This window comes from Ambystoma mexicanum, chromosome 6p (assembly GCF_040938575.1).
Source record: "Ambystoma mexicanum isolate Mex_15411 chromosome 6p, UKY_AmexF1_1, whole genome shotgun sequence".
Lineage (NCBI taxonomy): Eukaryota > Metazoa > Chordata > Amphibia > Caudata > Ambystomatidae > Ambystoma > Ambystoma mexicanum.
The window spans coordinates 44,375,888-44,392,715 of record NC_090935.1 but is presented as its reverse complement, the minus strand read 5'-3'; the positions used below and the strand labels follow the sequence as shown (position 1 = coordinate 44,392,715).

General features: G+C 49.6%; 1 protein-coding gene across 2 annotated transcripts in view; it reads right to left on the bottom strand.

The window, feature by feature from the left end:
• The window catches only part of LOC138511187 (B-cell differentiation antigen CD72-like), a 154,066-nt gene that overhangs the window by 48,956 nt on the left and 88,282 nt on the right, over nt 1-16,828 (bottom strand). For both annotated transcript variants that reach the window (XM_069626698.1, XM_069626699.1), the window contains one exon: nt 9,120-9,656. In XM_069626698.1, coding sequence (XP_069482799.1) covers nt 9,120-9,656 — 537 coding nt within the window. The remainder of the gene's footprint in view (nt 1-9,119; nt 9,657-16,828) is intronic.

Below are 16,828 nucleotides of genomic sequence, written 5' to 3'. Positions count from 1 at the left end.
TAGACGAACACCAACTACAACCAGCCGCACGGAGGAGACGCAGGAGGAGGAGGAGGCCAAGGCAGGGCCAGCAAGGCCCACCAGCACAGCCACTACCACCACGCAGGCAGCCCGCAATTCAACGCCTCCGAGCACATCCGTTCAACCTCACTGATGAGCAGATCCACACCCTCTACCGTCTGGACCGGGACACCATAGCCGCCATTGTGGACATGACACAGACTGACCTTGTCAGCATGATAGATAGCCCAACCGCCATCCCACCCCTACTGAAGGTGGTGTCTGTACTCCACTTCCTGGCCACAGGCACCTACCAGCACACAGTCGGACAGTTGCATGGCATTTCTCAGCCACTGTTCTCACGGACACTATTGCAAGTGCTCGATGCCCTCCTGAAGCACGCAGACGACTACATCTCTCTACCACGCTCGGAGCAGGAAATTACCAACACAAAAGTGGGATTCCATGCACTTGCCGGCATACCGGGTTGCATTGGTGCCATCGACTGCACCCATGTGGAATTGGTCGTCCCACATGCCATGGAGGCCCAGTACCGCAACCGAAAACAATTTCATTCCCTGAATGTACAGATGGTGTGTGACTCCAACAGGATCATTACACATTGTTGTGCCCGATTCCCTGGATCAACCCATGATTCTATGGTCTTGAGGAACTCTACAATACCACGCTACATGGAACGACACGCAGGGAACAGATCCTGGCTACTCGGTGAGTCTCATTACATGCATGATGATGTGGGGTATGTGAATTGTCAATGACCTGCCAGGAAGGGGGGGGGGGGTGTGCGTACGTATCAATGGCATTCCACATCATACGTTTCTCGTCCACATACAGGTGATGCTGGATATCCACTGAAGAGATGGCTCCTCACACCAGTCCGGAACCCACGGGACCAGCATGAGGAGGACTACAACCATGCCCACTCACGTACCCGTGTAGTCATAGAACAGGCATTCGGCCTACTGAAGACCCGTTTCCGCTGCCTCAGCAGGTCTGGCGGGGCACTCCTGTACCGCCATGAGAAGGTTGCAAAGATGGTCATGGCATGTGTCATGCTCCACAACATGTGCGTACGTAGAAATGTGCCCATGCCCCCTGACGCAGAACTGCAAGCACCTGATGATGGTCATGATGAGGGTGGGGATGTGGCAGCACCTCATGGAGTCTGCGAGGCACCGGAGGGCCGTGACATTCGTCAGCATCTCATTGATGTATGCTTCTAGCACTCACGCCTGGTGGCTGATACATGGACACGGGACTCGTGGCACTGCGTGTGTCTGGGACATGCACAATATGGACTGTACGCCTATGATGGCCTAGTACACAAAGATCAATGTCCACACTTCTCATTGGTTGATCGTGCACTTTTTATGGCATATGTGATATCATGTTGAACACCCTATCGACCCGCCACCCAAGTGAGCCCAACACACCCCCTCCACCCTCCTACCTCCCACCCGAACACCAGTGTCCAAAGATGCTCATTGTCAGTGGGCTGTCGCTATTGCATGCCCCCTCTGCGGGTATCAGGGGCACCCCTGCCTGTGGAGCGCAGGTTCCTTCCAGATCTACGTTGGGGGCTGCCCTGGACGGAACTTGCAACGGATGATGTGTCTGCCTGCTCACGTCCATGCATGTCCCTAAGGGTTTGCGAGATCTCAGTGAGCACACGGCGCACTGCGGCAAGTTCGGCACATACGTCTTTGGACGTCGCATGCAGTTCCCCCCTCAGGCTCTCGGTGCTACTCTCAATTTGTGCCCTTAGCGTCTCTGTACCTCTCTCCATTTCTGCCCTAAGTGTCTCTGTTGATGTTTCTATGTCTGCCTTGGTGCCCCCACATTCATCGGCATGGCCCTTGAGGAGTGTGGCCATTTGCTGCTGTTGGACGATTAACTTGTCGAGGGACTGTTGCCTCTGCTGGGCCATGGCCATTTGCGGTGGTGTCACAGAGGGGCTGTTGTCCTCATGTTGCCTTGCCACAGGGCTTGTGGGGGATGGCCAGTCGTCGTCTTGTGGCTGCACCTGCGTGGTATCCTCATGTTGTACGGGATGGGACAGACAGGGGGATTGGGACAGGTCATGGATGGATCTGACCTCGACATCCCCGTCTTCTGTGTCCGAGCATGCTGCCATCAATGGGGTGTCACCTATGGTGCTGCTGCCACCAGAGGCAGTGCCTTCTGTGGCATCCATTGGGGGGACCTGTGGTGGTGGTGTTGTGGCCATGCTGGCTGCTGGGGTGCCTGTTGATGTTCCCTCCTCTGTGCTGCCACCTGATTTGTGCTGCTGCCGTGTCTTGATGCGTGCAGCTGAGGTGGAGGGTCTCTGGCCGTTGGTCTTGGCCCTCTTTGCAGGTGTGCTGGTAGGGGTGTCCTGTAGCTCGTCGTTTGGATCGGACCCTGTGGTGGAGTAAAGGAGGGCGAGGGTTATTGATGGGTCAGTGGGAATTGGAATGGCATTGTATCACATGCATTGGGGTGGTACCTGAGGGTGATTTGGGTCGGGGCCTTGGAGGTGCTTTGATTTGTGTGTGGAGTGAGGGTGCAGTTGTTTGGCAGCCTGCAGTTAGGGTGTGCCTGCTGCACGTGTAGTGCGTGTATTAGGGGTTTTTAATTATTTATGTATTTATTGTGGGTTTTGACATGCGCTTTCAGGCCGATGTGTGTGGACGTTCTCCTGGACATGTGTTTCTGTTGCACTATGTGGACGCATGGTACTTCACATGGTTGGACTTTGTGGATTTGGCATTGTTTTATCTGGCCCACCTACCTGAATCTTCGGATGTCTGCACTCCTTTCTCCATCCCTCCGACTCCCTCTATGCTCTCCATTCCGATGGTGGAGGCACAGATTTCTTCCCAGGGGGTCAACTTGATGGGTGATTCAGGACCTCCCCCGGTGGCTGTGGCAATGTTGCGGTTGGCAGAGAGTATGCTGCGGACGCGTATCCGCAGGTCGTCCCATCGCTTGCGGCATTGCTGTGGGGTGCGGGGTGCGGTCCCCACCGCACTTACCCGCTGTGCCACCAGAGCCCATATGGCCTTCTTGTTTGCAAGTGCCGTCCTGGTCATTTGCGTGGAGAAGACGACGGCTGCATTCTCCTGGAGGGTCTCTGTTAGCACGGTGAGTTCCTCACGGGAGAAGTGGACCTGCCGCTTGCGGTCGCACGCTTTCTTCGCTACTTTTCCCATTTTTCGTGGTTTCGCTAGGGTGGTTGACGGGTTGGGGTGTGTTTCAGGGTAGTGATTTTAGTGGTTGTGTGGTTTTGGTGTTTTTATAGGTGTACGCCGGGATGTTTCCCGTTCCGGGCCCATGTTTTAACTTCCGTTTCCGTATATTTCCGGGCACCGTACTTTCCGGTAGGCGCACACTGCGGTGACCGCTAAGAGGGGTGGCGGTATTGCACCTAGGGCGCCGTACGGCGGCGGTGTGGGCCGTTTTGGGGTCATTTCCGCCATCGCGGACTTTGCACTTCCGCCGTGGCGTGGTGCTCGTGCCCGATGGGTCGGAATGGGCCGCACTTTGCTCCTTCGTACAATGGCGGAAACGCTATTTACGCTGTGGCGCTCCGGTCAGTCGCTTTCCGCAAGGGTCGTAATGAGGGCCTCTGTGCAAGGTAATTCATGTAATGATGCTAAATACGTGGTGCCTGATTCACAGAGTATTTTCCAATAGGATTTTGCCATTATAAAATGATTCTGTGAATCAGACCCTTGCAGTGTCTCCTATCCTTGGCCCATTACAAATGTTGAGAAAGGAAATGCCTGTGATGTTGGTAAACACTTGCAGTGTCTGACATCCTGACCCATTAAAGACTTGTGCAATGAGTTGCACGTGATGCTGGTAAATAACTGCAGTGCCTGACATCCTGACCCATTAAAGACTTGTGCAATGAGTTGCACGTGATGCTGGTAAACAACTGCAGTGTCTGACATCCTGACCCATTAAAGACTTGTGCAATGAGTTGCACGTGATGCTGGTAAACAACTGCAGTGTCTGACATCCTGACCCATTAAAGACTTGTGCAATGAGTTGCACGTGGTGCTGGTAAATAACTGCAGTGTCTGACATCCTGGCCCATTAAAGATTTGTGCAATGAGTTGCACGTGATGCTGGTAAACAACTGCAGTGTCTGACATCCTGACCCATTAAAGACTTGTGCAATGAGTTGCACGTGATGCTGGTAAACAACTGCAGTGTCTGACATCCTGGCCCATTAAAGACTTGTGCAATGAGTTGCACGTGATGCTGGTAAACAACTGCAGTGTCTGACATCCTGACCCATTAAAGACTTGTGCAATGAGTTGCACGTGATGCTGGTAAACAACTGCAGTGTCTGACATCCTGACCCATTAAAGACTTGTGCAATGAGTTGCACGTGATGCTGGTAAATAACTGCAGTGTCTGACATCCTTGACCCATTAAAGACTTGTGCAATGAGTTGCACGTGATGCTGGTAAATAACTGCAGTGTCTGACATCCTGACCCATGAAAGACTTGTGCAATGAGTTGCACGTGATGCTGGTAAATAACTGCAGTGTCTGACATCCTGACCCATTAAACCCTTTTTGCAAGGAAATTCCTGCGATGCTGGTAAACACTTGCAGTGTCTGACATCCTGACCCATTAAAGACTTGTGCAATGAATTGCATGTGATGCTGGTAAATAACTGCAGTGTCTGACATCCTGACCCATTAAACACTTTTTGCAAGGAAATGCCTGCGATGCTGGTAAACACTTGCAGTGTCTGACATCCTGACCCATTAAAGACTTTGTGCAAGCAAATGCACGTGATGCTGGTAAATAACTGCAGTGTCTGACATCCTGACCCATTAAAGACTTTGTGCAAGCGATGCTGGTAAACACTTGCAGTGTCTGACGTCCTTAACACATTAGACCCTTTGTGCAAGCGATGCTGGTAAACACTTGCAGTATCTGACGTCCTTAACACATTAGACCCTTTGTGCAAGCGATGCTGGGAAAGACTTGCAGTATCTGACGTCCTTAACACATTAGACCCTTTGTGCAAGCGATGCTGGTAAACACTTGCAGTGTCTGACGTCCTTAACACATTAGACCCTTTGTGCAAGCGATGCTGGTAAACACTTGCAGTGTCTGACGTCCTTAACACATTAGACCCTTTGTGCAAGCGATGCTGGGAAACACTTGCAGTGTCTGACGTCCTTAACACATTAGACCCTTTGTGCAAGCGATGCTGGGAAACACTTGCAGTGTCTGACGTCCTTAACACATTAGACCCTTTGTGCAAGCGATGCTGGTAAACACTTGCAGTATCTGACATCCTTAACACATTAGACCCTTTGTGCAAGCGATGCTGGTAAACACTTGCAGTATCTGACATCCTTAACACATTAGACCCTTTGTGCAAGCGATGCTGGGAAACACTTGCAGTATCTGACGTCCTTAACACATTAGACCCTTTGTGCAAGCGATGCTGGGAAACACTTGCAGTGTCTGACGTCCTTAACACATTAGACCCTTTGTGCAAGCGATGCTGGTAAACACTTGCAGTGTCTGACGTCCTTAACACATTAGACCCTTTGTGCAAGCGATGCTGGTAAACACTTGCAGTATCTGACATCCTTAACACATTAGACCCTTTGTGCAAGCGATGCTGGGAAACACTTGCAGTGTCTGACGTCCTTAACACATTAGACCCTTTGTGCAAGCGATGCTGGTAAACACTTGCAGTGTCTGACGTCCTTAACACATTAGACCCTTTGTGCAAGCGATGCTGGTAAACACTTGCAGTATCTGACATCCTTAACACATTAGACCCTTTGTGCAAGCGATGCTGGGAAACAATTGCAGTGTAGGGTATTTTACATCAAAAGCTCTGCCAGAGAAACTGAATGTTCATTGCAAAAGCAAAAGACACATTGGTGAGGCTGCGTGTTTTTGGTGCTGTATGGACACGTTTCTGCTAATTTGCCAGATACTGCCATCAGATACCTATCATAACATTGCCATTATTAGCATATGCTAGTTACTCACTGTGAGTCCTGCAAGGCACAACCTGCAATGCACACTGCTTCCAAGTCTAGCTATTCCCATCATATGTCCTGGTACTCATATGCCAGCTTACTTCTATCAAATACAGGCTGCACATGTCACACACCAGCCGGCAGGTATCGCAATGACTCGGCCGCGCACACAAATCATTTCAGTTTATAAATGCCTGAGCTCTTCTGCTCCCCATGTTTGGTTAATGTTGACTGCCCCCATGGATGTGTTTAGCTGCCTCCTAATTTTGGGTTTATCTACTCCCTATGCTTGAGTTTAACTGCACCCCGGGGTTGAATGTGTCGTTGAGTTAAACACAGCTTAACTGCTCTCTATGCTTTAAATGAAGCTCAACTCTAGGGGATATTTAAACACAACTATAAGGAACAATAAAATGAAACCATATGGAGCAGTTACACTCAGACATGTGGGGCAGTTACACTCAGACATGTGGAGCAGTTACACTCAGACATGTGGGGCAGTTACGCTCAGACATGTGGAGCAGTTGAACACATGCATAAGGAGCAGTTACACTCAGACATGTGGAGCAGTTACAGTCAGACATGTGGGGCAGTTACGCTCAGACATGTGGAGCAGTTACACTCAGAAATGTGGAGCAGTTACACTCAGACATGTGGAGCAATTACACTCAGACATGTGGGGCAGTTACACTCAGACATGTGGGGCAGTTACACTCAGAAATGTGGAGCAGTTACACTCAGACATGTGGAGCAATTACACTCAGACATGTGGAGCAGTTACGCTCAGACATGTGGGGCAGTTACACTCAGACATCTAGAGCAGTTACACTCAGACATGTGGAGCAGTTACAGTCAGACATGTGGGGCAGTTACACTCAGAAATGTGGAGCAGTTACACTCAGACATGTGGAGCAATTACACTCAGACATGTGGGGCAGTTACGCTCAGACATGTGGGGCAGTTACACTCAGACATGTGGGGCAGTTACACTCAGACATGTGGAGCAGTTACAGTGAGACATGTGGGGCAGTTACACTCAGACATGTGGAGCAGTTACACTCAGGCATGTGGGGCAGTTACGCTCAGACATGTGGAGCAGTTGAACACATGCATAAGGAGCAGTTATACTCAGACATGTGGAGCAGTTACAGTCAGACATGTGGGGCAGTTACACTCAGAAATGTGGAGCAGTTACACTCAGACATGTGGAGCAATTACACTCAGACACGTGGGGCAGTTACGCTCAGACATGTGGGGCAGTTACACTCAGACATCTGGAGCAGTTACACTCAGACATGTGGAGCAGTTACATTCACACATGAGGAGCAGTTACACTCAGACATGTGGAGCAGTTACACTCAGACAGGTGGAGCAGTTACACTCAGACATGTGGAGTAGGTACACTCAGACAGGTGGAGCAGTTACACCTAGACATGTGGAGCAGTTACACTCAGACATGTAGAGTAGTTACATTCACACATGTGGAGCAGTTACAGTCAGACATGTGGGGCAATTACACTCAGAAATGTGGAGCAGTTACACTCAGACATGAGGAGCAGTTACACTCAGACATATCGAGCAGTTACACTCAGACAGGTGGAGCAGTTACACTCAGACATGTGGAGCAGTTACACACAGGCATGAGGAGCAGTTACACTCAGGCATGTGGGGCAGCAACACTCAGACATGTGGGGCAGTTACACTCAGACATGTGGAGCAGTTACACACAGACAGGTGGAGCAGTTAAACACAGGCATGAGACGCAGTTAAACACAGGCATGAGACGCAGTTACACTCAGACATGTGGGGCAGTTACACTCAGACATGTGGGGCAGTTACACTCAGAGATGTGGAGCAGTTAAACACAGGCATGACGAGAAGTTAAACACAGGTATGTGGAGCAGTTAACCATAGTCATGTGGGGCAGTTAAACCCAGGTATGAGGAGCAGTTAAACACAGGCATGAGGAGCAGTTACACTCAGATATGTGGGGCAGTTACACTCAGACATGTGGAGCAGTTACACACAGGCATGAGGAGCATTTAAACACAGGCATGTGGAGCAGTTAACCATAGTCATGTGGGGCAGTTAAACCCAGGTATGAGGAGCAGTTAAACACCGGCATAGGGAGCAGTTAAACACCGGCATGAGGAGCAGTTAAACACAGACATGAGGAGCAGTTAAACACCGGCATGAGGAGCAGTTAAACACAGGCATGAGGAGCAGTTACACTCAGACAGGTGGAGCAGTTACACTCAGACATGTGGAGTAATTGCACTCAGACAGGTGGAGCATTCACACTCAGACATGTGGAGCAGTTACACTCAGACATGTCGAGCAGTTACACTCAGGCATGAGGAGCAGTTAAACACAGTCATGTGGAGCAGTTAAACTCAGTCACGTGGAGTAGTTATACTCAGACATGTAGAGCAGTTACACTCAGACATGTAGAGTAGTTACACTCAGACAGGTGGAGCAGTTACACTCAGACATGTGGAGCAGTTACACACAGGCATGAGGAGCAGTTACACTCAGACATGTGGGGCAGCAACACTCAGACATGTGGGGCAGTTACACTCAGACATGTGGAGCAGTTACACTCAGACATGCGGAGCAGTTAAACACAGGCATGAGGAGCAGTTAAACACAGGCACGAGGAGCAGTTACACTCAGACATGTGGGGCAGTTACACTCAGACATGTGGAGCAGTTAAACACAGGCACGAGGAGCAGTTACCATAAAACGCATGGGACTGTTCAGGGTTTGAGACCTGTGAATTACCCTAACACGTTTTCATACATACAAAATCACAGGTCGCTTTTTATATCTGATTCACATAAACCAATAAAACATTTATTGGTTTATGTGAATCAGATATAACAAGCAACCTGTGATTTTGTATGTGTGAAAAAATGAGGAGCAGTTAAACACAGGCATGAGGAGCAGTTAAACACAGGCATGTGGAGCATTTAAACACAGAGATGTGGGGCAGTTAAACAATCCTTTGTCTCGGTGGGAAGTGCCTCTACACAGAGCTGCACTGTGCCTTTGATCGCTGAGTTGGGATAACACGTCTTTCCATGATGTACTTACATGGTATTTCGATGCAGTATTCCTCCCTTGGCAACAGCTGCTTTGCATCTCTTATTTGCTGCTCAATTATCCTGAATAATTGTCGATTTCTGCTGAGGACCTTATTGGTTTTGCTTAAATCCTCCTGTGTGCGTCTCAGACCTGATGCTGATGCTTCTAGGTTAGAGTTGCATCGCCCCAGGGAGGTCTGCCCTGTGTAGTACTTCTCAGACATTTCCTTGGCATTGTCGCTTTCTCTTTTTAAATCATGTTGGCATCTTCTGAGGTGCTCCTCTCTGTCCGTCAGGATGTTTGTGGTCGTGCCCAGCATCTCATCAGCGTCTCCTAACTTCTTTTCACTTTCTGCAAACTTTTCCTCTGTGTCCTTTAACTGCTGTTGGGTTTTATGCAATATCTGCTGAGTTTCTTCGAGGGAACCTCTGGTCGAATCCTTTTCCCTAATGCCCTGATAAAGGCTTGCGTTCAGTGTCCAACTCTCCTGCCGGAGCTCCTGCAGCAAGTGCATGGACTCCCTGAGCTGGAGGGAAAGCTGGGAGCCTGGAAAGGTAAAACACAACAGTGGTAAACATCCCATGTGGCTTCGCATACACAACAGAGATGAACATCGCATACAGCACTGTGTACAAAACAGGTCAACATCTCAGGCGACACCGTCTACACAACAGAGGTAAACATCTGTTAGGCGGAAACCTGTGCAGTTCCCTCTGGGACCACTGCAAAAGATTTAGGACTACAGGTGTTTGGCAGTAAACCCACTTGGTAGCAGTCTTTACCACACATATTCACTTGGTAGCTGTGGCTGAGCAGTCAGACTTCCCTCAAGAAGAGTTAGGCAGTATGTGGACTATACAAAATAGGGCAATTTACACAGTAGAACAAGCGAACACGGACAGAGCTTCGGTGTAAAGATATATAGTTATTTATTTATAAAAACACATCTATGGAAAACACACTGGCACTAATACGGCAAACAACTTCAATCACAATTACTATAAGTAAATCAATCCCCCTAACCAGGGGAGTTGCTAGGTCTGGAAAAGACCCGGGGCTACGCTGATGTCGGAACTGTTGGGACTGGGGTCTAGCTAGTCTTTTGGCTGTAGCTCCTGAGATTCTATCCGGGGCTACAACCAAAAGATCAGGGGCTATATCCCCCTTAGCCCCCCCCTAGCAACGCCCCTACCCCTAACAATAGTTTGACAAGTCTAGGTTCAACGGCACCACTTATTTGCAGACAGAGGTGAATGCTTTAACCTAGATGGCACTCTAGTATTCGTTAGAACGGGAGAGAAAAGGCAGGGTATGAAACCAACTCGGTACCAACACTTTTACGAACAAATGCAAGGCAAGTAAGGCAGGGTCTACTGTAGATCGCAAAGTTCAGAGGCCAGGCCCACTCGGAGAGAGGCAAGGCGATATGTCCCAAAAAGTATCACAGTGGAAATGCACTTCGAGTCTTTGTCGCAAATTATTATAGAAAGTTTGGACCAGTTCAGAACAGAAAGTTAAGAAGGCTTGGAGGCGACCCAATGGATAGGCGAGGATTAAGACACCTCACGCTAACCGACACAAGGGAAGCCAGGCGGACACAGTACCTTGTATGTGGAGAGACAGCTCCGGCGGGGGCAGTTGTTCCTGGTGGTGGATGCAGGTCGGGGCTTTGCCAAGAGAAGAGATGCTCTCGTCGTCGAAGGAAAGTTGAAGATCGTTGCACCACCAGGGAAGAGACCAGCCGCGGGGTGCTCCGGCACAAGGCACCACCTTTTGGTCGCGGTACGGGTTAGTGGCTATCCGGTTGCCGGGGTGCTCAGCACGGGCAATTCGACCACTACGCCCTGGAAGCGAAGAAAAAGCAAAGGCGACTGGTTGTTCCCACCAGTCAGGGGAAGAAGGCTCTCCAGCCGAAGATCTCCTCTGTCGTTGGGAAGTGGTGAGTCGGTTCAGCAGGGCTCCACCGGAGGTGTCGTCGTTGCAGGTCGGCTCAGCTTTACCCTCGTCGGATTCTTAGGTCCTGTGGCGACTTCTGAAGATCCAGTCCCAAAAGCCCTGCTTTTATGCAGCACACCCCCATTCACTCAGCCTAGCTGTCAATCAAAACACGCTAAGTGGTGAGCAGGGTGGCTCACCAATTGGGACAATCACACCAGAGTGCGACTTGAGTTGGCAAGGCAACTCAGTCCAGCGTGCCTAAACCCCCTCCCACACCCCCTGTGGTACCCAGACAGAATGGCACCACTTTGGAGGGCCTCTGTGCAGAAGCCCGCCAAAAGGGGAACAAAGGGCTCAACCTTTGGTTTAGGAGTCACAGAGACGAACACAGACGCCATTTTAAAAACCGAGTTCTGGCAGAAAATACCAACTGATAGATTTATTTAAGATAAATAAACCGGTGGTATGTTAGAGATTAACGAGAAAGAGTATTAACCTCCAACAATGGGAAGAATCCCATAGAGTTATATTCAGGGTCGAATATAACGAGTAGTTTCCACTGCCACCAGCCAAAACTCGACGAGGGGGGACGGGACAGTGCCCCCTCGATAAAAACAGACCCTGGAGTAATCGAATTACCCCTACTAGTACGTCCACAATAGGATGGTTTGTACTAGTTCTGTTAGTAAATGTAGGTCTAGTTAAGCCAATGGTGACTTTACATTCCCTGGGAGACAGTAGTCAGTCCCAGGGTATAAAGTCTATGGTGGGGGTCCTCTAGGACGCCCCAGTGTTACGGCACGGAGGGTCCGGTGTAACACACATAGTAAAACATATGAGACCATATGGAGTAAAAGACCCCATAGCCTATAGAACACATTGACATTCAAAGGAATTAACCACAATCATGTCCAAGAGTGGGAGTAAAAGAGTCACACTCTTGGCAGGATGGAAAAAACAAACTCCAGAAATCCAGCAAAGCTGCTGGGGGACTCACTAGGTTAGGAAATTCACCTAAACAGAGAATTCTCCCTAACAACATCCCATGTGCACCCCCTGCACAACAGAGGTAAACAACCCATGTGCATCACCTGCACAACAGAGGTAAACATCCCATGTGCACTACCTGCACAACAGAGGTAAACATCCCATGTGCACCACCTGCACAACAGAGGTAAACATCCCATGCAGCACCACCTGCACAACAGAGGTAAACATCCCATGTGCACCCCCTGCACAACAGAGGTAAACATCCCATGTACACCCGCTGCACAACAGAGGTAAACATCCCATGTGCACCACCTGCACAACAGAGGTAAACATCCCATGTGCACCACCTGCACAACAGAGGTAAACATCCCATGTGCACCCCCCGCACAACAGAGGTAAACATCCCATGTGCACCCCCTGCACAACAGAGGTAAACATCCCATGCAGCACCACCTGCACAACAGAGGTAAACATTCCATGCAGCACCACCTGCTCAACAGAGGTAAACATCCCATGTGCACCACCTGCACAACAGAGGTAAACATCCCATGCAGCACCACCTGCTCAACAGAGGTAAACATTCCATGTGCACCACCTGCACAACAGAGGTAAACATCCCATGTGCACCACCTGCACAACAGAGGTAAACATCCCATGCAGCACCACCTGCACAACAGAGGTAAACATCCCATGTGCACCATCTGCACAACAGAGGTAAACATCCCATGTGCACCCCCTGCACCACAGAGGTAAACATCCCATGCAGCACCACCTGCACAATAGAGGTAAACATCCCACGTGCACCACCTGCACAACAGAGGTAAACATCCCACGTGCACCACCTGCACAACAGAGGTAAACATCCCATGTGCATCACCTGCACAACAGAGGCAAACATCCCATGCAGCACCACCTGCACAACAGAGGTAAACACCACATGCAGCACCACGTGCACAACAGAGGTAAACATCCCATGCAGCAGCCCCTGCACAACAGAGGTAAACATCCCATGCAGCACCACCTGCACAACAGAGGTAAACATCCCATGTGCACCCCCTGCACAACAGAGGTAAACATCCCATGTGCACCACCTGCACAACAGAGTTAAACATCCCATGTGCACCCCCTGAACAACAGAGGTAAACATCCCATGCAGCACCACCTGCACAACAGAGATAAACATTCCATGTGCACTACCTGCACAACAGAGGTAAACATCCCATGTGCACCCCCTGCACAACAGAGGTAAGCACCCCATGCAGCACCACCTGCACAACAGAGATAAACATCCCATGTGCACCACCTGCACAACAGAGGTAAACATCCCATGTGCACCCCCTGCACAACAGAGGTAAAATCCCATGCAGCACCACCTGCACAGCAGAGGTAAACATCCCATGTGCACCACCTGCACAACAGAGGTAAACATCCCACGTGCACCATCTGGACAACAGAGGTAAACATCCCATGTGCATCACCTGCACAATAGAGGTAAACATCCCATGCAGCACCATCTGGACAACAGAGGTAAACATCCCATGTGCACCACCTGCACAACAGAGGTAAACATCCCATGTGCACCCCCTGCACAACAGAGGTAAACATCCCATGTGCACCACCTGCACAACAGAGGTAAACATCCCATGTGCACCACCTGCACAACAGAGGTAAACATCCCATGCAGCACCACCTGCACAACAGATGTAAACATCCCATGTGCACCACCTGCACAACAGAGGTAAACATCCCATGCAGCACCACCTGCTCAACAGAGGTAAACATCCCATGTGCACCACCTGCACAACAGAGGTAAACATCCCAAGTGCATCACCTGCACAACAGAGGTAAACATCCCATGCAGCACCACCTGCTCAACAGAGGTAAACATCCCATGTGGCATCACCTGAACAACAGAGGAAAACATCCCATGTGCACCACCTGCACAACCGAGGTAAACAACCCATGTGCACCACCTGCACAACAGAGGTAAACATCTCCTGTGCACCACCTGCACAACAGAGGTAAACATCCCATGTGCACCGCCTGCACAACAGAGGTAAACATCCCTTGTGCACCACGTGCACAACAGAGGTAAACATCTCCTGTGCACCACCTGCACAACAGAGGTAAACAGCACATGCATCACCACCTGCACAACAGAGGTAAACAGCACATGCATCACCACCTGCACAACAGAGGTAAACATCCAATGTGCACCACCTGCACAACAGAGGTAAACATCCCATGTGCACCACCTGCACAACAGAGGTACACATCCCCTGTCCCACCTGCACAACAGAGGTAAACAACCCATGTGCACCACCTGCAAAACAGAGATAAACATCCCATGTGCACCACCTGCTCAACAGAGGTAAACATCCTATGCAGCACCACCTGCACAACAGAGGTAAACATCCCATGTGCACCACCTGCAAAACAGAGGTAAACATACCATGTGCACCACCTTCACAAGAGAGGTAAACACCCCATGTGCACCACCTGCACAACAGAGGTAAACAACCCATGCGCACCACCTGCACAACAGAGGTAAACATCCCATGTTCACCACCTGCACAACAGAGGTAAACATCCCATGCAGCACCACCTGCACAACAGAGGTAAACATCCCATAATTATTATTAAATTCCCTAAATAATGGAGTATTGCTAGTTATATCAACCACTTGGCATCCTTTATAGACCTCATTTGGCAGCACAGCTTTGCTATCTGTGCAGTGGGCCTGTGACGAATCAACTTCCGGGGCACCAGTGGTGAATATCTGTTTCTAATCCATCAATCAGCCCCACACCTCTAGCACACCACAATGGATACGAACAGATTGGAAACACAAGTAAAGGATAAATCGCCTCATCCAATTTTAGTAACGTGGACGGAACTGCAGGTTTATCTCCGCAAGGTTGTGGATCGTGGGTAGTTGCTACACAGCAAAAATACAATTACCCAATAATAAAAGGGACTGTGCAGTCAAGTTTGTATAAAAATATCTACTTTATTATTATTACAACAGACAGTTCTAGGACACTACGAAATACAACTCACCCTTTAAAGAAATGCAGAGGACAGACAGTTTCAAGAAAGAAAAGCACGCACTCTGGATACTGACAGGAGGGTAGTCGATAAAGTAATTAATCTCAATAGTTCAAGGATACTTGATCCAAGGGAGAAATGGGTCATAAAATGTCACTAGGGGCCTTGTGAGAAGGACCAGGGGGACAGAACCAGAATGTATATTGTGCTTGTAGAGGTTCTTGGTGCTCGACAGTGTCGAGTCGGTTTCAGGGTGCTTTGCAGCTTCTGTGACAGACTTCAAGACAGGAGACAGCTGCGAGTATCAGGCAGCAGGCAGTTGGGCGAGCAAGGCTAGATGGATGGCTGCAGGCTGGCCTACACAATGGCTTGAGGTCAGGAATTATTGTCTCTGTGCTGATCGGCGGTGCTGAAGCACTGATCGAGGCGTCTTGGACGGCGTTGGTGACTGCAGCGTGACAACAATCAGCAGTGCAGTCAGTTGCAGCTCGAGGGGCTCGACTGTCTCCAAAATGTCTTTTCAGGCAGACGCTGGTAGATGCTTGTTGATGCACTCCTCCTAGCTTCTTCGCTGGGCTCATGTCATCCTTTAAGGTGGACGGCCCAAAGCAGAGGAGAGTATTGCAGGCATTGGCCTTGTCCTGGGTTTGGTCAGAGACTCTCTGGCACTTCCCACCTAGGAAGTGTGAAAACCCCAAGGGTCTTTTACCCCTTTCTGCCGAGCTGAGTGGAAAGCTCGGGGCAGAATGCCAAAAGAGGAGAACACAATTAGGTGAGACAGGGTGCCCCCCTCCTCTATTCTAATGTCCTTGTCCGATGTCCTCTCACCCTTTATAGGATGCTGTTATTCCTTCTCCAAAATGTAGAACCATCCCTACCAGACCTCTTGACATTAATCTACCCAACCTCTACCCTCTGAAATTAACATCCACTGGAAGGAAGAGCAGGTGATCAAGGAAATGGAGCAAAACACAAAACCCCTCTATTTCACGATATACCTTTCCTTGTCTCTCTGATGCAACTACCTTTCTACCTACTCAGGAATATTGTAACACCCACCATCCCAGTCATTCTTCTCCCCGTCCCTCTGATTATTATTTTCCGAACTCCCAGTCGGCTTTTATAAAACACACCAGCTCCACAATTCCCCTTATTCATTTCATGACCCAGATACAAAACCCAGAGACAAAGCTAAAAGACATGCCTCTGGCTTTTTCCTGTGAGCCTGTCCCGCTAATGAGATCAGGCGTAGTCAGGCACCACACCGTGACAACACACACCTGACCTCCATTTCTCTTCCTCATAGGGATAAAAGGTGGAGCACGGAAGCACACGCAGGGCAAGGCAAAACACACGAGGAAGCAGCAGTTCCGAGATGGCAGTTTAATATGAGGAGAAAGACGGTGAGACCGGAGAGGGTTGCAAGGAGGGGATTGCCCTTGGCCTTTTCAGAGGAAAGAAACTGCTACTTTCATGAACCCTCGAGAAAGGAAAAATAAGACTTGGAGATAAATCTGAAGAAAGATGCATTGTGTGTCGGAGTTACCTGGGGCTTTACCGCATCGACAGCCGAGTGGGTCGGTGCAAGTGCCGCTGTGGTTCTGTACTTGGCTCCAACAAGAAACAAGAAAGCCGCTTCAGTAACGTCAGCATAGCCGGTGAGTCAGGGAGACTGATAGCAGACCAATCTGTGTTAGAACCAAGGTTGTAAGCGGCAACATTGTATGAAGAAATTTGCAAAG